General features: G+C 58.4%; 1 protein-coding gene across 1 annotated transcript; it reads left to right on the plus strand.

The window, feature by feature from the left end:
* Positions 1-371: 371 nt before the first annotated feature.
* On the plus strand, positions 372-23,839 carry LOC140911760 (uncharacterized). Its single transcript, XM_073345511.1, has 6 exons — positions 372-474; positions 18,113-18,328; positions 20,030-20,335; positions 21,044-21,141; positions 21,873-22,065; positions 23,823-23,839. The coding sequence occupies exons 1-6, from the start codon at positions 372-374 to the stop codon at positions 23,837-23,839; spliced, it is 933 nt and encodes a 310-aa protein (XP_073201612.1).

Here is a 23,839-nt window from a genome sequence, read left to right on the forward strand (position 1 = left end):
GCGCTCACGTCCCCTTACTGCCTCCCCTCCCCCAGGCCCCGCAAGCTGGGCATGGGCCAAAGGGACCTAGGAGTCCTGGCCCAGTGATGAGGGGAAGCAACAGATTGTGTGTTCCCCTGACAGCTCACAGAGCAGCGAGGTTACAGAACAGGCCTGAAGCCACATGGTGCCCCAGCAGACCCGGAGAGAAACAAGAGCAGCTCTGACAGGAGTTTCCATCTCCAAGGAGGAAGCTCTTGCACCACATGCAATCTCTGTGTGTCTGGCTGTTTCCTTTCTTCGCTGGTCTCTGCCACGCTGAGCTCACACGGGAGCTGAGCAGAGAGGCAGAGCGCCTGGGGCTGAGTTCTGCCCTGGGGCTGTCTTGGAACATGGCCCTGCAGGTGTCGGCTCTGGCCCTTCTCCTGGCCCTTCCCCCACTGCTGTCTGCCCAGGGAGCAGGACTGCCCAGTTCCAGCCGCCCCAAGACTCCAGGTAGGACCCGACTCAGGCTTTGCTGCTCCCCTGGCTGCAAGTGGCTGCTGGGCTTTGCCTGTCAGTCTTGCTGCAGTTGTCCCGGGAGGGGGCTGCCCTCTGCGTCCATGCCAGAGCCTGAGGGGCTCAGCGCCAAGCACCGCTCAGAGAGCTGGGGTGAAAGGCAGCTGAGGGTGATGCTGGGGCAGGAAACCATGTTCCCCTGGGGGGGCCCAAGTGAGAGCTGCAGCTGTGCGCCCCTCGGGGAAGCAGGTCCCCCCCTGGGAGCAGCAGACAGGTCAGCGTCTGTCTCTGGACTGGGGATAAGAAGCCCGGGGAAGTGGCCTTCACGCTACCCTACAAATAGTATCACCAGTTCCCTGCGGGGCAGGTGTGAGTCCCATGCGTGGGTGGGGGAGAACCTGTGGGGCTCTGTTTCTTTTCTGGGAACAACTCTGGTACCAGGAGCAGGAGTCCAGCCAGCCACCCTGAGCTCCCTGCTCCCTCTGAGCCATGCAGACCCTCCTGGAGCCCCCAGCACAGTGGGCTCATTCCTGTAACGAGTTCATTGCATTCTCAGTGCCCACTGGAGAGGGGGGGTGTACCTGGTATGAGTGATGGGACCATGCAGCAGGGATTCGTTTCCATAGCAGATGCACGTTGACACCGGCGCTGTACTGTGGGGCTGGCAGCTTTCTGTACGGAGCGCCTGGGAGTGCCCCAGTAAGCACCCCTCTCTGCCGGGGGAGCCTGAACTATGAGTAGCCTCAGCGGAACTTGTATTTTTGTATAATTTCCACGGATAACAGCAATGCTAATTTCTAAGCATTTTTTCAAATTGATTTAAATTTTCACAGTTTTGGGAAGGGACGGAGGGAGGGTTGGACAATAATTATTTCATGGCAGTAGATGTTGCGATTCACAATGTTAAAGCTCTATAACCATTAAAAACAAACTGTCGACATACAGACTAAATATCCCTCAATCAACCTTTAGTGAGTTCTCCAGCCGCGTTTTACTTCCTTTGCCTAGCTGCACATTTCTATCGTGGCTGGGAATAGCTCTTCCGCCGGTGCGAGTGCGGCGAAATCCACATCTACGGACACGTACCTATTAAAAACCGCATCCTTCCAAGCCTAGCTACGAGTCGGTGTCCTGCTGGTAAATGGCCGGCTGCGATACCCTGTGGGCACGGTGGGGACCCTCCGCTCAGCAGGGCAGAGTGACTGCGGGCATGAACCCGGGCGAGGAACGTGTGCAGGGGGCGTGGCTCACACCAGCCTGTGCAGGCCCAAGCAGAGGTGGCCGGCAGGAGCAAGAAAAACCCCAAGGTCACTGCCCCCTGCCCTTGTCTAACAGTTGATGGCTCCAACCTCCCCACAGTGCACAGCGCCCCCTGCTGACAGCACCAGCCTGCAGTTCGCAGAACCTGCATCACAGCAATAGGTGCAAAGGGCGGTAACGCCCTACTCAGCCCCACAATCTTGGGAAGAGCCAGCCATCCCCAGGAACGCAGAGTTAAGGTTTCTGGGAGTCCCCGGGTGACTGCGGCTGAGAACTTGGTTTGCCTGGGATGGGGTGTAGGTAAGAGACGGGGGGCCTGTGTGAGTGACAAGGAGACGGATAGAGCTGTCTGACATCTCTCTGTGTAGCCCAGGGGTTGTGGTTGTGAGCTGGTGCGATTCCTGTTGTGCGTTTGATGAGTTACTTGCTTGTCCTGCCCAGCGCTGATTTGCACCTTGGTTTGGATCACGGGCCTGTAAGCTCTCGCCTCTCCCCTCTGGGGCAGTTGCAATTCTCTGTGTTTTGAGCCCTGAGTTGGGCAGCAGCTACGAAGGCAGTCTGAGAAGCTGCAAAACCCCCAACCCCCACACCTGGGTGATACCGGCAGTGGGATGGGTCTGGGGAAAGTGACCAGCTCCTGGCACCCTGTGGGTTTGCAGGGAGGGAAGTGAAGCCAATTAGCAGAAGCGAGGAAGGCATGGAAACAGACAGCTGCCCTGAGAATGCTGATGAGGATGGATTAGTGAAGGCTGGTTGGAGACGCCAGCAGGGGAGAGCGCCAGCTGGACGGGTGCTGCCAGGGACTGGCTTGGCCAGTGGGTCAGGGGCCACAGGGTGTGGTCAAGTCTCCTGTTATCCTTCTGGGGAAGGACAGAAGAGATGTAACAAATCCTGCTGCTCGCATCCTGTGATCCCTGTCAGGGTGACTTGTGCCCTCAATCCCAGCCCAGGTCACCCTGGGAGGGCCCACAGCCATGCACAGGCAAGGACGGAGAGATTGGGATGCTGTGGGGTGGCTTGAGAAACCAAAACGTGGGACCTGCCCTGGGAAATGCCAAATGTGATTCCTGGCATAATAGAGAGCACCCTTTGAGGGGTCTGGTGCTGCTGATACCCTAGGCACAGTGACTGCAACAGCCAACAGCTACAACAAAGATCAGCCCAACACCCCTGTGACGAGTTACCCCCCTCCCCAGGGTGCCACCTGATGTCCTGGGGTACCACTGGGCCCTCCTGTTCCACCAGCCTGGGCTCCCGTACACTGTCCTGCTGAGCCAGGCCCTCAAGCCTCCTCCACACACACACAGGTAGGGACACATGCAGCGGCAGAAAGACACAGACACCGAAATCAGCTCTGCATGGGAACACTTCAGCTAAGAAATTGCCCAGCACTCAAGTGCTCACCCCCTCTGGAAAGTAAACCCAAAATTGTATCGTCTTGCGCTGCACAGAGAACTGTACAGCGTAAGCTCATTAAATTCACCCCTCCCTCAATGTGGAGAGAGATATGCACAGCTTTTTGCCCCACCCCCAGTTATGAATTCCACAAACTGGGGGGGTTAAAGAGAAAACAAAAACACGTTTATTGGTTACACAAGACAGATTAAGTGATTATAAGAGATAGCAAACAGATCAAAACGTATTACCCAGCAAATAAAACAAAAACGCCATATAAGCTTAGATACTAAAGAAACTGGTTACAAGCCGTAATTTCTCACCCTCACTGTTGTTTTAGACAGTCTGCCGAGGTTCTTTAAGGCAAGCTGCTCTTGCTTGCAGCTCAAAACTCCAGGTATTTCTTTCACAGGCCAGACGCCTTCCCAGCCTGGGCTCAGTCCTCCCCACCTTCATCTTTGTTTCTTAGATGATCACCACAGTCATCCTGGGCGGGGATTCAGTGAAGAATGAACCCTGATTAACTCACTTCCCTGCCTTAAATGGGTTTCACATGTGGTGGGAACCCTTTGTCTTTCAGAGTGATTCCCACCTCCCCAGTGGAAAAATACTGGTGTTCTGTCATGGAGTCCAGTAGCAGGTGACTTGATCACATGACCCTGCAGTGTCTAAGCAGCCATGAGCCAGAGGCTGTTTGTAGCATCCCAGGAAAGCTTCTCAGGAAAGTGACTTGTCCCTAGCTAGACTGATTGCTGTCACAGAACGTGGGGGAGTCAGGGCCCTGCACCCCCATCTTCCTGCGATTTATCATGACTTTCAGCCAGGCAGTAAAATGGAAGGTTTATTGGACGACAGGAACCCAGGCCCAAACAGAGCTTGTTGGTACAACCAGGACCCCTCAGTCAAGTCCTTCTGGGGGCCAGGGAGCTTAGACCCCAGTCTTGGGGTTCCCTACATTTCCCCAGTCAGCTCCCAACTCAAAACCCCCTCCAGCTGACTCACCCAGCCTCCTCCCAACTCCTCCTCTAGCCTTTGTCCAGCTTTCCGGGTGAAAGGTGTCAGCTCACCCCAAACCCCCTCCTGGCTCAGGTTACAGGCTCAGGTATCGCCCCTCCAGTGAAGCCAGCCCCTGCTATCCCATCCCGCATGGAGACAGTCCCAGTAAAACTCCCCTGCGGCATTCCCAGGTCAATCCACCCCACTCGCTGCTCCGACACATCTCTCGCCGCTTTGAGACTGAACTGAGCGGGGTCACTCTGACCAGTGACCTGGGGAAGTTCAGGGCACTTCCCTTCACGTGGACCACGTCCATGTCGTAATCCTGCAGGAGCAGGGTCCATCTCAGGAGTTTGGCGTTGGCTCCTTTCATCTGGTGCAGCCAGGTCAGGGGAGAGTGGTCGGTGTAGACGGCGAAGTGTCGCCCGAAGAGATAGGGCTCTAGTTGCATCCGAGAGTGCTGAAGGAATTGGCGGCTGTGATTGCAGAGCCATTGGCCATTATCTTTGAAAACTCGTGGCGAACCGGGGAAGTCCCGGATGACTGGAAAAAGGCTAATGTAGTGCCAATCTTTAAAAAAGGGAAGAAGGAGGATCCTGGGAACTACAGGCCAGTCAGCCTCACTTCAGTCCCTGGAAAAATCATGGAGCAGGTCCTCAAAGAATCAATCCTGAAGCACTTCTATGAGAGGAAAGTGATCAGGAACAGCCAGCATGGATTCACCAAGGGAAGGTCATGCCTGACTAATCTAATTGCCTTTTATGATGAGATTACTGGTTCTGTGGATGAAGGGAAAGCAGTGGATGTATTGTTTCTTGACTTTAGCAAAGCTTTTGACACGGTCTCCCATAGTATTCTTGTCAGCAAGTTAAGGAAGTATGGGCTGGATGAATGCACTACAAGGTGGGTAGAAAGCTGGCTAGATTGTCGGGCTCAACGGGTAGTGATCAATGGCTCCATATCTAGTTGGCAGCCGGTGTCCAGTGGAGTACCCCAAGGGTCAGTCCTGGGGCCAGTTTTGTTCAATATCTTCATAAATGATCTGGAGGATGGTGTGGATTGCACTCTCAGCAAATTTGCGGAAGATACTAAACTGGGAGGAGTGGTAGATACGCTGGAGGGGAGGGATAGGATACAGAAAGACCTAGACAAATTGGAGGATTGGGCCAAAAGAAATCTGATGAGGTTCAATAAGGATAAGTGCAGGGTCCTGCACTTAGGACGGAAGAACCCAATGCACAGCTACAGACTAGGGACCGAATGGCTAGGCAGCAGTTCTGCGGAAAAGGACCTAGGGGTGACAGTGGATGAGAAGCTGGATATGAGTCAGCAGTGTGCCCTTGTTGCCAAGAAGGCCAATGGCATTTTGGGATGTATAAGTAGGGGCATAGCGAGCAGATCGAGGGACGTGATCGTTCCCCTCTATTCGACATTGGTGAGGCCTCATCTGGAGTACTGTGTCCAGTTTTGGGCCCCACACTTCAAGAAGGATGTGGATAAATTGGAGAGAGTCCAGCGAAGGGCAACAAAAATGATTAGGGGACTGGAACACATGAGTTATGAGGAGAGGCTGAGGGAGCTGGGATTGTTTAGTCTGCGGAAGAGAAGAGTGAAGGGGGATTTGATAGCTGCTTTCAACTACCTGAAAGGGGGTTCCAAAGAGGATGGCTCTAGACTGTTCTCAATGGTAGCAGATGACAGAACGAGGAGTAATGGTCTCAAGTTGCAGTGGGGGAGGTTTAGGTTGGATATTAGGAAAAACTTTTTCACTAAGAGGGTGGTGAAACACTGGAATGCGTTACCTAGGGAGGTGGTAGAATCTCCTTCCTTAGAGGTTTTTAAGGTCAGGCTTGACAAAGCCCTGGCTGGGATGATTTAACTGGGAATTGGTCCTGCTTTGAGCAGAGGGTTGGACTAGATGACCTTCTGGGGTCCCTTCCAACCCTGATATTCTATGATTCTATGATTCTTGAGGGCCCACACCATGGCCAGGCACTCCTTCTCGATGGCCGCGTAGTGTTGCTCCCGGGGTAGCAACTTCTTGCTCAGGTACACGATGGGGTGTCTCTCCCCCTTTTCATCCTCCTGCATTAACACTGACCCCAGTCCCGTGTCGGAGGCGTCGGTGAACACCATAAAGGGCTTGTCAAAGTCTGGGTTTGCCAGAACTGGGCCACTGACCAGAGCCTCCTTCAGCACCCAGAAAGCCTCCTGGCACCGCTCAGTCTGGACCACCTTGTCTGGCTTCCCCTTCTTGCATAGCTCGGTGATGGGGGTGGCTATGATGCTAAAGTGGGGCACAAATCTTTGGTAGTATCCTGCCAACCCAATAAAGGCTTGGACCTGCTTTTTGGTGTGGGGAGCGGGTCAGTCTCTGATCACCTCCACCTTAGCTGGTTCTGGCTGTAGGCAGCCACTCCCCACCCGATGGCCCAGGTAAGATACTTCCGCCATCCCCACCTTGCACTTCTCCGCTTTTACAGTCAGCCCGCCCCCCTGGAGTCGGTCCAGCACTTGTCTAACCTGGGTCACCCACATGGTCCACCCAGGTCTGGCTAAAGACACAGATGTCATCAGTATACGCCACGGCAAAACTCTCCATCCGCCTCAGGAGCTGGTCCACCAGGCGCTGGAAGGTGGCCGGTGCTCCCTTGAGGCCGAAAGGCAGGGTCAGGAACTCATAGAGCCCCAGAGGGGTGATAAAGGCCGATTTCAGCAGGGCATCTGCATCCAGCGGCACTTGCCAGTAGCCCTTTGTAAGGTCCATGGTAGTAAGGTGTGATGAAGCGGAACTGTTCTTAATGTTTCTTCTGAATAGTGTGGGGGTGCCTCAGTTTCCCCTACGCAGTTCTTAAGTATCTAGGTGGTGGGGTAAGGGTGTATGATCGTTGCAGAGCCCTAGAGGGCAGGTGTGTGCAGGGGTCTGGACACAGAGAATGGCCGACACCCTGTTTCCTGGCCACTGATGGCCTGGCCCTTCCCCCCTGCAAGGTGAGAGCTAAAGGGTTGGAGAACAAAGGAATCAGGTGGCCTCCTGGCCCGGGAAAGGGACAAAGCCCAGAGGAGGAGGGGCTGGAGAGAGTTTCAGTTTGGGGCTGGCTGGGGACATGGAGTGAAGTGCAGATGGGGTTGTCTGGCTCACTGCCCCCCAAAATGGACCCAACTGAGGGGTCCTGTTCTCTGCACCTACAAGCTCTGTTTTAGACCATGTTCCTGTCGTCTAATAAACCTTCTGTTTTACCGGCTGGCTGAGAGTCACGTCTGACTGCGGAGTTGTGGGGCAGGACCCTCTGGCTTCCCCAGGACCCCTCTTGGGCGGATTTGCTGTGGGAAGCGCACGGAGGGGCAGAGGATGCTGAATGCTCCAAGGTCAGACCCAGGAAGGTGGAAGCTGTGTGAGCTGTGTGTCCTACAGACAGGCTGCTCCCAGAGAGGAGGCTCCTGCAGAGTCCTGACTGGCTTTGAAGGGAGCAGTTCCAGAGCATCGCCCAGGGACTCCGGGACAACTGGTGGTAGCGGTGGGATGTACTGCACCCCGCGGATGGTGCTTCCTGCAGTAAGTGACTGGGGAGCAGTAAAACGAAGGGGGATTGATGAGGACCAGGCGTGCTGAAGGCTCAGAGAGGAGCGGTTTCGGGGGGCGGTTAACCCCTGGGAGTGTGTGACCAGCGAGAAGGACTGTGCAGTAATGGGGTCCCCCTGGGGACTGCAGTGAGCAGTCTCAGGGGAGGAGGAGCCTGCAGCTTGGCCCTGGGAGAGAGAAGGACTTTTGCAATAACAGGGTCCCCCCTGGGGGATTGCAGTGAGCAGTCCCAGGGGCGGAGGAGTCTGCAGCTCGACCCTGGCAAAGAGAAGGTGACCTCGAGAAGGGCTGGCACACTAGGGGTTCTCCCTGGAAACCGTGGGGAGCTGAGAGCACACAGGCCTGTGAGTCCACAGCAACTTGGGAACAGCGGAGTGACGGCCTCTCACCGTCTCCTTAAGAAGGACATTGTAACCCTGTGCAGAAAGAGAGGGTTGAGTGTTGGAAAGTTCACCAAAGCACAGTTCATCGTGCAGCTGGAGGAGGATGACCGCTCTAAGGAACAGATTCCTGACCCCAAATGGGGCTATAGCAGGATCTGGGAGCAGCGGGAGTGGCAGCAAGGCATCGCCAAGACTCCTGTCCCCGACCAGACGGGGGTCTTCACGATCGGGTTCCCGATCTGGGGATCGAGCCGGACGGGATTGGAGCTGAGTCCGAGAGAGCAAGAGGACTGTGGGAGACAGCAAGAGCCCGAGAAAGAGCTGCAGAAGCAGCAGCAGCATGAACTGGCGGTGGGGGAGCGGAGAGGTCTCGGGGACCTCCCCGGGGTGAGTGGGGATAGACCCCGGGGGGCCAGTTCCGCAGGGAACCTCGAGACTAAATTGCTGCCCCTGGTTAAGGAGGGGGGGATGTGGATGCCACCTCACTGCCTTTGAGCAGGATGGTGATTTGAACCAGGGGGACCCTGCGGAAAAGCCCCGGTGTCTAGCTCCCTTGCTGGGTCCCAAGGCCACAGACTCCGTCAGCCAGATGGTTGGGGATGTGGACAGGCTCCCACTCCTGACCCCAACCTATGTGTCTGTGTGGAGTTTCCTGGGGCCAGGCCCCTCGGACCCCCAGTGGGAGCGGAAGGGGATGGTCAATGGGGAGACGTTCCTGGGGTGGCGAGATCCTGGGACAGAGAGAACTGGTGTCAGGCCCTGGGTGGTGCAGCCTCAGAGGCTGAGGGCCTGTGTGAGCTGGGTGAGGGTCCCAGGGACGAAGCCCCTCGCCCTGCCTATGGCCCAGATCCCTGTGCAGACCCAGGAGGGGTGGGGCTGGCTGGTCGTTGGGGTTCTCCAGGACACCGGCTGCGAGACCCTGTTATGGGGTGACTGTGTCTCTTTGGGACAGGATACAGGCCCTGCTCCTGTAACTGCCAAGGGTTTGAATTTGAATCCAGGGAACCAATCGGCGGAGAGGGAAATGGTCAGTGAAAATGCAGATGACCTGGCTGGCATGGGGGAGGAGCGGCTAGGCTCAGGATACCTGCCTGCCTGTAACCAGACCCCTGGGGCTGGGTGGGACAGAGAGATGCTCCCCGCCCCCTTGCACACTGGAGAAGGGGCTCAGGCTGGCTCTGATGCAGTGAGGAAAGCAGAGAGCTCCCTGCCTACCCCACTGGGACAGCAAGGGCAGCGCTGAGCACAATGGGAGCTGAGACCCCAGCTGAGTGGGGGGAGACACAGGCAGGGCAGGGGATCTGTTGGGAGTGGCAAGGTGCTTAGTAAGGAAAGTTTGGATGAGCCTAGGCAGTCTTGTGAGCTGATGGCTGTGTCTAGTCAGCAGGGTGGGAAGGCGAGGAGAGTGGGAGATGAGTGTCCCTGGACCTTACCTGTTAGCTGGGTGGAGAATTGGGACAGTGAAGGAAACGTGCCTGTGTCTGTCAGGGGTATTGACTTGCCTATGGAGGGAGCTACCCCGATCTCCAAGCTGTTGTCTGTGACCAGCCTTGTGTGCTGGGACCAGGGGAATGAGATCCCAAGCTGTGTGTCTGGGAAAGGAGAAAGTGTGTCCGGCTCTTCTTTGTCTGTGGAGCAGACAGAAGGGGCCTTTCAGCCTGTGATGGTTGAGGGGAGTGCATGAGGTAGGCATCAGATACGGTGCTAGCATTGAGCTTCCGATAGTCCACACAGAACCGGACCAACCCGTCTTTTTTGGGGACCAGCACCACCGGCAAGGCCCAAGGGAGGGATAGCTGCGGGGAAGGGATAGCTCAGTGGTTTGAGGATTGGCCTGCTAAACCCAGGGTTGTGAGTTCAATCCTTGAGGAGGCCATTTAGGGATCTGGGGAAAAAATTGGGGATAGGTCCTGCTTTGAGCAGGGGGTTGGACTAGATGACCTTCTGGGGTCCCTTCCAACCCTGATATTCTCTGATTCTATGGCTAGATCACCCCCAAAGCCAGCATGTCACAGACCTCTCTTTCCAGGTCCTGAGCAGTTTTCCCTGTGACTCGGAAGGGGGAGCATCTTATCGGCGGGTGCGACCCTGTCTGCACCCGGTGGACAGTCAGATTAGTGCGTCCAGGCTGGTTGGAAAACAGCTGTCCGTACGGATGCAGCACCCCCCTGACCTCAGTTTGCTGGGCAGGGGTTAGCTGATCCGAGAGGGGAATTGTTTGCAGGGGGGAACCAGCTCTGGTCCCAGGGAATAGATCTACTAAAGGGTCATCTCCCTGCTCCTCCCACTGTCCGCACACGGCCAACACCACATTCCCCCTGGCATAATATGGCTTCATCATATTCACATGGTACACCCGGCGGTGGTGCGCCCGGTTCGACAGCTCCACCACATAGTTTACCTCATTGAGCTGCTTGACGACCTTGAAAGGGCCCTCCCAGGCGGCCTGTAGTTTGTTCTTTCTCACGGGGATGAGAACCATCACCGGATCCCCGGTGGCGTAGGCACGGGCCTGTGCCGTGCGGTCATACCAGACCTTCTGCTTCCTCTGGGCTCTGGCAAGATTCTCCCTGGCCAGGCCCATGAGTTCAGCCAGTCTCTCTCGGAAGATCAGGACATACTCCACCACTGACTCTCCATCGGGAGTGGCCTTCCCCTCCCACTCGTCTCTCATCAGGTCCAGGGGGCCCCTCACCCTCCTTCCATATAACAGTTCGAAAGGCGAAAATCCGGTAGACTCCTAGGGCACCTCCCTGTACGCGAACAGCAGGTGAGGTAAGTACTTGTCCCAATCCTGCGGGTGCTGGTTCATAAAGGTTTTCAGCATCATCTTTAGCATCCTATTGAACCTCCCCACCAGCCCATTGGACTGGGAGTGGTATGCAGAGACCCAGCTGTGCTGGACCCCACATTTCTCCCACAAGCACCAGAGCAGGGCCGACATGAAGTTGGACCCTTGGTCTGTCAAGACTTCCTTGGGGAACCCCACTTGGCTGAAAATGGTCAGGAGCGCATCGGCCACGGTGTCTGCTTCAATGGAAGCTAAGGGCACTGCCTCGGGGTAGCGGGTGGCAAAATCTACCACCACCAGAATGTATTTCTTCCCCGACCAGGTCGTCTTGCTGAGAGGTCCCACGATGTCCATGGCCACCTTCTGGAAAGGCTCCTCTATGATGGGCAAAGGTCTCAAAGCCGCTTTCCCCTTGTCCCGGGCCTTCTCCACCCTCTGACAGGGGTCACAGGATCGGCAATACTGCCGGATTAAAGACCCCGGGCCAGTAAAAGTTCTGTCGCAACCTCTGCCGGGTGCGCCGGATTCCCTGGTGCCCTGCGAAGGGGATGTCATGGGCCAGGTACAGTAGTTTGCGGCGATACTTCTGGGGGACCCCCAGCTGCCTCCTGATCCCACAGGACTCCACTTCCCCTGGGGGAGCCCATTCTCGGTACAGGAACCCCTTCTCCCACAGGAACCTCTCCTGGCAGCCTCTCCTCATGGTCCGTACCACACTGAGGTCGGCCAGGTCCCTGAGCTTCCGCAAGGAGGGATCTTTCCTCAACTCGGCCTGGAACTCAGCGGCTGGGGAAGGGATGGGGACCGGCTCCCTCTCACCGGCCGGGTCTGAGTCCACAGCCTCTCCGAGCCGTGCCCCTCGGTGCTCCCTCCCCACCAGGGTAGGGTCCTCCGCCTCTGGTGTGGTACCCTCCCCAACATCAGGGTGCAGTGCCCCTCGCCGGCTCTGGCTACGGGTCACAACCAGGGCGGTCTGGGGCATGCTTGGCCAGTCCTCTAGGTTCCTCCCCATCAAAACCTCAGTGGGCAAATGGTGGTGCACCCCCATGTCCTTGGGGCCCTCCTTGGCCCCCCATTTCAGGTGTACCCTTGCCACGGGCACCTTAAATGGGGTCCCGCCCACCCCCGTCAGGGTCAGGTAGGTGTTGGGCACCACCCGATCTGGGGCCACCACCTCGGGCTGGGCCAGCGTCACCTCCACGCCCATATCCCAGTATCCATTGACCTTCCTCCCATCCACCTCCAGGGGAACAAGGCACTCTCTCCGGAGGGACAGCCCCACATCCACCGTGTAAACCGAGCACCCTGAGTCCAGAGCCTCCAGCCCTCTGGCGGAGCTGGCCTGGGGTACTCTTCCCTCCTGCTCAGCTGGTAAGCTGCCAGTCCCCCTTGTCTGGGCCGTCTGCCCCTCGTCCAGCTGGGTCCCTACCCAGTTAACCCTGTGCAGCTTCGGTCTGCTCAGTCTGTCCTTGAACCTGGGGCACTGGGTCCGTATGTGGCCTCTCTGGCCGCAGTAAAAGCAGCTAATGTCCCTTTGGTCCCCTTGAGCTGGTCGGTTGGTCCTGACACCTGATGTTCCCCTTGGGAGGGGCTTTTCCATGTTCCCCCTTTGGGAGGTCCCAGGGTGACTCTCTCTCTGCATCATGGCGGACCTGTTCTTTTGGGACTCCTCCCTCCTACCCTCTGTTCACAAACTCGTCGGCCAGCTGCCCTGAACATCGCGGGTCCTCTGGCTTTTTGTCCACCAACCACAGCCTCAGGTCGGAAGGGCACTGTTCATACAGTTGCTCCAGTACCATTAGGTTAAGCAGGTCCTCTTTAGCTTGCGCCCCAGCTGTCCACTTGTGGGCATACCCCTGCATCCGGAGGGCCAGTTCTAGATATGTGACCTCAGGGGTTTTACGCTGACTCCGAAACCTTTTCCGGTACATCTCGGGGGTGTCACGGAGTGTGGGGGAGTCCAGGGCCTGCACCCCTCTTCCTGGGATTCACTGAGACTCTCAGCCAGCCAGTAAAATGGAAGGTTTATTGGACAACAGGAACACAGTCCAAAACAGAGCTTGTGGGTACAACCAGGACCCCTCAGTCAAGTCCTTCTGGGGGAGCAGGGAGCTTAGACCCCAGCCCTGGGGTTCCCTGCGTTCCACCACCCAGCCCCAAACTGAAACTAAACCCCCCCAGCAGGCCCCCTCCTGCAGCCTCTGTTCACATTCCTGGGCAGAGGTGTTACCTCCCCCTCCCCCTCCCGGCTCAGGTGACAGGCTCTCAGGTCTCCCATCCCCAGGGCACATTCCCAGGTCAACACTCCCCCCTCCCTGCTGTGTCACATTGTCACATCTCTCCCCCCTTCAAGACTGAACTGAGCGGGGTCACTCTGACCAGTGACCTGCGGAAGTTTGGGGCCCCCTCTCCGGGACAGCGCGTCCGCTATCATGTTGGCACTTCCCTTCACGTGGACCACGTCCATGTCGTAATCCTGCAGGAGCAGGCTCCATCTCAGGAGCTTGGCGTTGGCTCCTTTCATCGGATGCAGCCAGGTCAGGGGAGAGTGGTCGGTGTACACGGTGAAGTGTCGCCCGAACAGATAGGGCTCTAGTTTCTTGCGGGCCCTCACCATGGCCAGGCACTCCTTCTCGATGGCCGCGTAGTGTTGCTCCCGGGGTAGCAACTTCTTGCTCAGGTACACGATGGGGTGTCTCTCCCCCTTTTCATCCTCCTGCATTAACACCGACCCCAGTCCCGTGTCGGAGGCGTCGGTGAACACCATAAAGGGCTTGTCAAAGTCTGGGTTTGCCAGAACTGGGCCACTGACCAGAGCCTCCTTCAGCACCCAGAAAGCCTCCTGGCACCGCTCAGTCTGGACCACCTTGTCTGGCTTCCCCTTCTTGCATAGCTCGGTGATGGGGGTGGCTATGGCGCTAAAGTGGGGCACAAATCTTTGGTAGTATCCTGCCAACCCAATAAAGGCTTGGACCTGCTTTTAGGTGTGGGGAGCGGGTCAGTCTCTGATCACCTCCACCTTCGCTGGTTCTGGCTGTAGGCAGCCACTCCCCACCCGATGGCCCAGGTAAGATACTTCCGCCATCCCCACCTTGCACTTCTCCGCTTTTACAGTCAGCCCAGCCCCCTGGAGTCGGTCCAGCACTTGTCTAACCTGGGTCACCCACATGGTCCACCCAGGTCTGGCTAAAGACACAGATGTCATCAGTATACGCCACGGCAAAACTCTCCATCCCCCTCAGGAGCTGGTCCACCAGGCGCTGGAAGGTGGCCGGTGCTCCCTTGAGGCCGAAAGGCAGGGTCAGGAACTCATAGAGCCCCAGAGGGGTGATAAAGGCCGATTTCAGCAGGGCATCTGCATCCAGCGGCACTTGCCAGTAGCCCTTTGTAAGGTCCATGGTGGTAAGGTACCGAGCTCCTCCCAGCTTGTCTAGGAGCTCGTCCGGCCTGGGCATGGGGTAGGCATCAGATACAGTGATGGCATTGAGCTTCCGATAGTCCACAAAGAACCGGACTGACCCGTCCTTTTTGAGGACCAGAACCACCGGCGAGGCCCAAGGGCTGGCAGATGGCTGGATCACCCCCAAAGCCAGCATGTCACAGACCTCTCTTTCCAGGTCCTGAGCAGTTTTCCCTGTGACTCGGAAGGGGGAGCATCTTATCGGCGGGTGTGACCCTGTCTGCACCCGGTGGACAGTCAGATTAGTGCGTCCAGGCTGGTTGGAAAACAGCTGTCCGTACGGATGCAGCACCTCCCTGACCTCAGCTTGCTGGGCAGGGGTTAGCTGATCTGAGAGGGGAATTGTTTGCAGGGGGGAACCAGCTCTGGTCCCAGGGAATAGATCTACTAAAGGGTCGTCTCCCTGCTCCTCCCACTGTCCACACACGGCCAACACCACATTCCCCCTGGCATAATATGGCTTCATCATATTCACATGGTACACCCGGCGGTGGTGCGCCCGGTTCGACAGCTCCACCACATAGTTTACCTCATTGAGCTGCTTGACGACCTTGAAAGGGCCCTCCCAGGCGGCCTGTAGTTTGTTCTTTCTCACGGGGATGAGAACCATCACCGGATCCCCGGTGGCGTAGGCACGGGCCCGCGCCGTGCGGTCATACCAGACCTTCTGCTTCCTCTGGGCTCTGGCCAGATTCTCCCTGGCCAGGCCCATGAGTTCAGCCAGTCTCTCTCGGAAGATCAGGACATACTCCACCACTGTCTCTCCATCGGGAGTGGCCTTCCCCTCCCACTCGTCTCTCATCAGGTCCAGGGGGCCCCTCACCCTCCTGCCATATAACAGTTCGAAAGGCGAAAATCCGGTAGACTCCTGGGGCACCTCCCTGTATGCGAACAGCAGGTGAGGTAAGTACTTGTCCCAATCCTGCGGGTGCTGGTGCATAAAGGTTCTCAGCATCATCTTTAGCATCCTATTGAACCTCCCCACCAGCCCATTGGACTGGGGGTGATAAGCTGAGGCCCAGTTGTGCCGGACCCCACATTTCTCCCACAAGCACCAGAGCAGGGCCGATATGAAGTTGGACCCTTGGTCTGTCAAGACTTCCTTGGGGAACCCCACTCGGCTGAAAATGGTCAGGAGCGCATCCGCCACGGTGTCGGCTTCAATGGAAGCTAAGGGCACTGCCTCGGGGTAGCGGGTGGCAAAATCTACCACCACCAGAATGTATTTCTTCCCCGACCGGGTCGTCTTGCTGAGAGGCCCCACGATGTCCATGGCCACCTTCTGGAAAGGCTCCTCTATGATGGGCAAAGGTCTCAAAGCCGCTTTCCCCTTGTCCCGGGCCTTCCCCACCCTCTGACAGGGGTCACAGGATCGGCAATACTGCCGGACCGTGGTAAAGACCCCGGGCCAGTAAAAGTTCTGTAGCAACCTCTGCCGGGTGCGCCGGATTCCCTGGTGCCCTGAGAGGGGGATGTCATGGGCCAGGTACAGGAGCTTGCGGCGATACTTCTGGGGGACCACCAGCTGCCTCCTGATCCCACAGGACTCCACTTCCCCTGGGGGAGCCCATTCTCGGTACAGGAACCCCTTCTCCCACAGGAACCTCTCCTGGCAGCCTCTCCTCATGGTCCGTACCACACCAAGGTCGGCCAGGTCCCTGAGCTTCCGCAAGGAGGGATCTTTCCTCAACTCGGCCTGGAACTCAGCGGCTGGGGAAGGGATGGGGACCGGCTCCCTCTCACCGGCCGGGTCTGAGTCCACAGCCTCTCCGAGCCGTGCCCCTCGGCACTCCCTCCCCAACAGGGTAGGGTTCTGCGCCTCCGATGTGGTACCCTCCCCAAAGTAGGGACGCAGTGCCCCTCGCCGGCTCTGGCTACGGGTCACAACCAGGGTGGTCTGGGGATTGCTTGGCCAGTCCTCTAGGTTCGCCCCCATCAAAACCTCAGTGGGCAAATGGTGGTGCACCCCCATGTCCTTGGGGCCCTCCTTGGCCCCCCATTTCAGGTGTACCCTTGCCACGGGCACCTTAAATGGCCCACCCCCGTCAGGGTCAGGTAGGTGTTGGGCACCACCCGATCTGGGGCCACCACCTCAGGCCGGGCCAGCGTCACCTCCGCGCCCGTATCCCAGTATCCATTGACCTTCCTCCCATCCACCTCCAGGGGAACAAGGCACTCTCTCCGGAGGGACAGCCCCGCGCCCACCCTGTAAACCGAGCACCCTGAGTCCAGAGCCTCCAGCCCTCTGGCAGAGTTGGCCTGGGGTACTCTTCTCTCCTGAGCAGGTGGTAAACTGGCAGCCCCCCTTTTCTGGGTCGTCTGCCCCTCGTCCAGCTGAGTCCCTACCCAGTTAACCCTGGGTAGGTTGGGTCTGCTCAGTCTGTCCCTGAGCCCGGGGCACTGGGACCGTACGTGGTCTCTCTGGCCACAGTGATAGCAGCTCAGGTCACGTTGGTCCCCTCGAGCGGGTCGGAGGGGCCCGACGCCAGGCGTTCCCCTTGGGAGGGGGTTCTCCCTATTTCCCCGCTGGGAGGCCCCCTGGTGACTCTCTCTCTGCATCGGGGGGGGCCTGTTCTTTTGGGACTCCTCCCGGCTACCCCCTGACCGACTGTTCACAAACTCGTCGGCCAGCTGCCCTGCGTGCTGGGGGTTCTCGAGCTTTTTGTCCACCAGCCACAGCCTCAGGTCGGAAGGGCACTGTTCATACAGTTGCTCCAGTACGATTAGGTCCAGCAGGTCCTCTTTAGCTCGGGCCCCAGCTGTCCACTTGCGGGCATACCCCTGCATCCGGTTGACCAGTTGTAGGTAGGTGACCTCAGGCGTTTTACGCTGACTCCGGAACCTTCTCCGGTACATCTCGGGGGTCAGCCCAAACTCACGGAGCAGGGCCTGCTTGAACAGTTCATAGTCCCCTGCCTCCGGCCCTGTCATCCGGCTGTACAGCTCCACGGCTTTGGGGTCCAGTAAGGGGGTGAGAAACTGGAGCCTGTTCGCAGGGTCAACCCTGTGCAGCTCACAGGCATTCTCAAAGACCGTCAGGAAGCTATCTATGTCCTCCCCCTCCTGAACATGGTCACCCGCCCATAGAGGGCGTCTATGGGGTTGTGTATAGGGTGTCGGGGGGGTGTTCTTGTGTGTATAGGGGTTTGAGGACGTATCACAGGGGTCGGCAACCTTTCAGAGGTGGTGTGCCGTGCCTTCATGTATTCACTCTAATTTAAGGTTTCACGTGCCAGTCAGACATGTTAACATTTTTAGGGAATGACCCTCACTGTTAAAAGGTTGCACCAGAAATGGCCCCACCCCATCGTGTCCGAGGGACTGGCACAGTGACAGAGGCTGCAGCTCCGGCTCCTGGGGGCAGCTCTAGGAGTCTCAGTAGAACAGACTCCCCTGCCCCCTGAGCTCTGTCTATCTGCCTCGGGCCCTGTACGGCACATCCCCGAATGCCTGAGCTGGACCATTGCTCTGATCTGGGACGGCAATTCCTTCCTCCCTACAGTATCGAAGGGTCACGGAGCATCCGGCACCAGTCCAGGCCCTTGGAATCACGGTGACCCACGTAGGGGGCCCACACTTACCCAGGCAGGCAGCAATCTCATTCCAGATGCTCCGGTTCCCCTGTCCGGTACATGTGATCACGGGATGCAAGGGCTCGAACCCCTCAGGGCAGCTCAGGGTCACTGGGTGATTATCCCCCAGCGTCAGACATCTCCCAGCCAGGCTGCCCCAGCCCTCACTAACACCACACCCCTTTCCTCTGGCAGAGAAATGCCCCAGGCCCCAGTGGGACCCCAGACTCCGGTTTGTGCCAGACCGGCCGTTTTATGGCCAGAATGAACAGACGACACTGAGCTGCCCTGGGGGGTCCCAGCCTTCGCCCTCTGTGATCAGATGTGTGAGACAGGGTCAGACCTGGAGTGACTGGGCTAGGTGGGACCGGGGCACATTGCGCCCTACCACAGGGAATGTTACCTGTCCAGGTAAGTGAGGACACAGCGGCTCTCGGCCCTGGCCAGCTCCCTGCTCGCGCGGCTGGAAACCCAGCTGGGGCATGGGGTAACTGAGAACCGTCTGGGCGCACACAGAGCAGGGGAGCGGGGAAGGCCTGAGGTCAGGGGTCAGTGCCTGTGAGAGGAGGCCACGAGGCCAAGGCACATTGGGGGGGATGGCGGGGGGGGGGCTTTAAGGGTATTTTTTAAAGACTTGTAGCACTTGAAGCCAGCAAAGCCCCCTTGGGCCCAGCCAGCCCATCCCCAGGCCAGGGCAGGATTGTTCCCAACAGGGAGTTCCCCAGCGTTCTGAGCGGCCCAGTGTTAACTGCTCCCTCCACACCCCCAGAGAGGATGCCACTCCTGGGGGGCGAGGGTGTCCCTGTCAGGACGTCTGTCACAGAAACAGGCGACGCCAGGCTGGACCGGAGCTGTGCTCCATCGAGCCCCGGATCCTGGGTCCAAACTAGCAGCTTCAGACAGAGACGTAGGAACCCCCCAGGAGGGAGCGATGGGGTCACCTGCCCCAGGGAGAGTCCCCACCCCCCAGTCAGAGGTTGGCTCATGCCCTGGAGTAGGAGGGGCAGGTCTGCTCCCAAACATTTCTCCTGCTGTTCAGTCTAAGCTCTCCTCGTTCCACCCGGTGCGCCCAGCTACAGTCCCCCCAGATCAAGGCTGTCTGCAGACTCAGGCAGACATCACCGCATCACTCACACTCAGGGCACTTTTCAAGTTCTTCTTTGCAGCCCACCGAGCTTGAAGCAGTGTTTTAATGAGCGTTGGGATTGTCGTTATCCGTGACAGGGCCTTAGGCACGCGCCTGCAGTGCCTGGGCCATAAACCAGCCCTGCCCGGGGCATGTCCGGCCCCTCTGACAGGGAGCCGCGCCCTGGGAGCCCAGCAGCACCTCCTGTTTTCAACAGCCCCTCAAGCCACTGTGACTGGCCTCTCGGGTAATATTTAAAAACCACACACTCCAGCAGGAATGCTGGAACCACCCCCGCTCTGCCCCTTCCCCCCAAGACCCAGCCCCGTTCGCTCGCTGCTATTCCCCTGTCTCCCCTGCCCGGGTGGGGAGAGACTCGCCTGCGGAGCCACCGCTGGGAGCTGCAGCGCCCGACACAGGTAGGAGGCAGCCCCGGCTGAGGAGGGGCTGGCGCGGGTGGTGACTCAGCACCTCCCTGCCGCCCCCACCCGCAGTAACTGGACTTTGCGTGTCCGGTCAGCAGGTCTGGCAATCCCAGCATGCACTCTGCTGCCGCTCGGGACCGCATGGCGCAAGGCCTGTAGTCTCCATGGGCTGCGTCCCTGTCCCACTGCAGCCTGCATGTGCCCTGGGGCAGGGAGCTCCAGCTTGCAGCTCCCTCAAAGGGCTGTGTCCTGCTTGGCTGCCGAGCGACGGAGGTACGGACGGGAGCACCGGGGGTGTTTGCAAAGGGGGTGAGGTTTCCTGGAAGAAAAGGAAATCAGGCTTGGATCAGAACCCCCTCCGGGGCTCAGTTAGGCAATACTGATGGTAATCCTGTGTCCTCTGTGGTGCCTTCCACCCGAGGAGCTGAGATGTTGGTGGGTTTGGCCTCTCACCCCGCTGTGGGTGGGGAGCAGGGGCTATTTGACTGGAATGCCTTTGCAGAGCTCTGTGCATGCGGAAGGGGCAGGAAAGTAACCCTCATGCTGGTGCTTATTCTCTAGTGACCCCCCGGATCATCCCAGGGGCCCTGGAGATTTCACCCGCCACCATCAAACTGCACTGGACTTGTGAACCCCCCGAATCCTGCCACGGCAGCTGGAAGATACGGGCCCAATGCTGGCTGGTTGGACCCCTGTCAGGCCCCTGCCAGAGACCACAGCACACCACCAGCGAGCAGCCATTACAGGGACTGGAAGGAACAGTAACGTGCAGCTCCCTGCACCCCTTCACCTCCTACAGAGTCACCATCTCTGGGGGCTACCCAGCGACCGTCCTTTATAGCCAGCAGGTCCACACGAGTGAAACAGGTAGGGGAGGTGGGGAAGTCACCCCGTGGCTGTGAATCCTGGGCTCGCTGCTGAGCATGGGGGCAGACGGGCCTCAGTCGCTCTGCAACTCAACCCCCCTGTCCGACGAACTGAGCAGGCTTAGCTGGTGATCGGGGCCCTGCCTGGAGGTTGGAGGGGGGGCTCAGGAGAAAGGGGTGTGGGGCTCATTACAGTAAACAGAGTCCCCCAACCGCATCTCCCTCCCCATCTCCCCAGAACAGCCCTGTGGGGTGAGCCTGGAACCTGAGGCTCGGTGTGGGGGGATCCCACGGTGTGTTCGGGGCTCTGAAGGCCCAGGCGTGGGACGGTTGGGAGAAGAGCCACTAGCTGCCCTAGCCCAGCTGGTCGGCTGCCCACCTTCCCAGCAGTCCGTCCATCCAGTCCAGTCCCGGTACCACGCCCCTCACTGTGGTGTCTGAGCCCCTCGTGCAGCCAGGGCAGGGGCAGGAGCTCTGTGTCTCTGCTGCCAGGGGCTGTCAGGGAGGAGCTGTAGGACGCTGCCAGCTCCTCATGCCCAGCCAGCCAGCATTGCCCAGGAGAGGTGGCAGGGCCTTGCCCTCGCCCTCCTGCAGCAGGGACCACCCAGAATGGTGATCCCTGTGCCGGGAGCCCCCGATCCCACAGTGCTCTGCACAGGGTGCCTCATCCTTGGGCCCGGTCAGTGACCTGGGATTCCTTCGCTTTCAGCTCCAGACCAACCCAAGATTGAGCCGCTGGATCCCAGCACCAAAACCTTCAGGTGGAAACAGCTGCCGCCCTGCAAAGGGGCGATCGTCGGGTACCAGGTACCGGGGCAAGCGACTCGCTGGGATGCCTCTGGAGGGTGTCTCAGCCCGGGGCACGGTCTGAGTGGGCAGGGACAGCGAGAGAGGGAGGGAGATTCAGGGGGCATCGTCCAGGTGTCATTATCCATTTCTGCTGCCCTTCCCGCAGCGCCGAGCCCTGCCCCAGAGTGAGGGGCATCTCGCCCCCACTCTCCAGCTGCTCCATGGCCCTCCCTAGGCTTTCCCCCTTTATGGCCAGTTGGGAGTTTAAAACTACCCAATCCCTCCTGTCTCCAGCATTGCATCCATCTTGCTGCGAGCCCCTGTACTGCGGGCTCTGACCCAGATCCTGCGAATGCAACATGCAGCTCCGTGCCCCTGTGCTGCGGGCTCTCGCCCGTCCCCTGCCTGGCACAGCATGCAGCTCCGTGCCCCAGCACTTCCCCGGGGGACACTGACAAATGGGGGACCCCTGTGAGGGGGAGCGGCCCTGGGCATTCCCCCTACCTGAGCAATGCCCCTCTTGCTGCCCAGGTGGCCATGCTGGCTGCCGCAGAGGAAGAAGAAACTCCCGGTGCTGCTGGGCAGCTCTGCCGTGCTGCGGGGGGAGGGAGAGAAGGAGGGTGAAGTCCCTGCTGGCACAGGTGAAGTCCCTGCTCAGACAATTCCCTGCAGCGTGGGGCTTGTGCCCATTGTCAGGTGGGGCTGGGGGTCAGAACCGCTCCTCTCCAGAGCCGCGTTCCTTTCTCTAGCTGAACATCACGGCCAGGAGAGAGTACAACAGCAGTTTCCTCGAGGTCGAGAAGGTGCGAGTGAATCAGTCGGTCACCAAGTACCTGCTGCACCCCTGGAGACACGGGACCAACTACACGGTGACAATCCAGGGCCTGACGGCTGCCGGCCTTGGGCAGGAGTCGCGCTGGGATTTTGAAACCAACATCTCTGGTAGGGGCCTCCCTGCTCTAGGATGAGTCTGAGGGGGCCGAGGACCAGGGCACGGACCAAAAGCAACTCCCTGAGCTCTCTGGCGTGGCTCCCGGCCCCTCTCCTTTGTTGTCATCCTGTGACAGGGCCTTCGGCACGCACCTGCAGTGCCTGGGCCATAAACCAGGCCTGCCCCAGGGCATGTCTGGCCCCTCTGACAGGGAGCCGCGCCCTGGGAGCCCAGCAGCACCCCCTGTTTTCAACAGCCCCTCAAGCCACTGTGAGTGGCCTCTCGGGTAATATTTAAAAACCACACACTCCAGCAGGAGTGCTGGAACCACCCCCGCTCTGCCCCTTCCCCCCAAGACCCAGCCCCCGTTTGCTCACTGCTATTCCCCTGTCTCCCCTGCCCGGGTGGGGAGGGACTCGCCTGCAGAGCCACTGCTGGGAGCTGCAGCTGCCCAACTGCTTTTGTAATGAGCCACCCACTCCCAGTCCGGCTTGGCCAATGTACATGGCAGAGGGGCATTGCTGGCACAGGATGGCATAGATCACATTGGTAGATGTGCAGGTGAACGAGCCCCTGATGGTGTGGCTAATGTGATTAGGTCCTATGATGGTGTCCCCTGAATAAATATGTGGACAGAGTTGGCATCGGGCTTTGTTGCAAGGATAGGTTTCTGGGTTAGTGTTTTTGTTGTGTGATGTGTGGTTGCTGGTGAGTGTTTGCTTCAGTTTGGGGGGCTGTCTGTAAGCGAGGACTGGCCTGTCTCCCAAGGTCTGGGAGAGTGAAGTATGGTTTTCCAGGATAGGTTGTAGATCGTTGATAAGGTGCTGGAGAGATTTTAGCTGGGGACTGTACATGATGGTCAGTGGCGTTCTGTTATTTTCTTTGTTGGGCCTGTCCTGAAGTAGGTGACTTCTGGGTACCCGTCTCGCTCTCTCAATCTGAGCAGTACAGTACAGTATAGCCGGGCCCATGAGACTGCAGACTCTGCAAACTAACGGTGTGAAACTTCTTGCTTAACAAACTGTTTGCTCAGATGTTATTGGTGATTGACAAGCTATGTGACACAAGCATAAAAAGGGGAAAAGTTCTGAGTTACGTGGACTCCTCATGGACACATCTCAAGATCCCCAGGAGCAGACAGAAGGCCGGCCACTGGAAATCAGTTGTTGACTCTGACGCAGTGGACTAGGGCCAGGGGCCATCTGCTGGGGGCCTTAGGGTCTTGCCACACCTCGTCCCAGAGAGGAGCAGAAGAGAAGTCCTCCAAGCAGCCTAGAGTTACTGCAGGGGAAGCAGCCAATCAGAGGGACTGCAGGAGTGACCAATCAGGGGCCAGGAGAGCCATATAAAAAGGAGCAGAAGAGACAGAGTCAGTCAGTTGCTGCCTGGAGCTGGAAGAGGGAAAACTGGGTTCCTGGCTGGCTGACTGGAAGAGCAGCAGGACTAGGGACAGCTCAGGGAAGGCTGCGCCCAGGGAAGGCTGCCAAAGACTGGGGTAGCGAAGAAGGAGCTCCTGGCTGACTGCAGGGAGTGAGCAAGGCTTGAGCCCAGAGCCTAGCCAGACCAATGAAGGGTACTGTGATGGTGCCGGTTGGCCTGGTTAGAGACTGAGCCCAGGGAGAGCTGCCGATAGGACTCACCAGTCCAGGGAACCACAATGGGCCCCGTTGGACTGTTCTAGAAGGCAGTGTCTCCTGGGAGGAAGCCTTGGTGGAGGGTAAAGACTGTATACCCCGGAACGGGTTTGTCTGTTCTGTTCCACCTACAGATAGTGTGTGCGACTGA

This window comes from Lepidochelys kempii, chromosome 5 (assembly GCF_965140265.1).
Source record: "Lepidochelys kempii isolate rLepKem1 chromosome 5, rLepKem1.hap2, whole genome shotgun sequence".
Taxonomy (NCBI): Eukaryota; Metazoa; Chordata; order Testudines; family Cheloniidae; genus Lepidochelys; species Lepidochelys kempii.

Coding starts and splice junctions, on each gene's coding strand:
- LOC140911760 (XM_073345511.1), top strand. CDS start 372: ATGGCCCTGCAGGTGTCGGCTCTGGCCCTTCTCCTGGCCCTTCCCCCA. Junction 475..18,112: donor CAGCCGCCCCAAGACTCCAG/GTAGGACCCGAC, acceptor TTCCTCTGGCAG/AGAAATGCCCCAGGCCCCAG. Junction 18,329..20,029: donor AGGGAATGTTACCTGTCCAG/GTAAGTGAGGAC, acceptor CTTATTCTCTAG/TGACCCCCCGGATCATCCCA.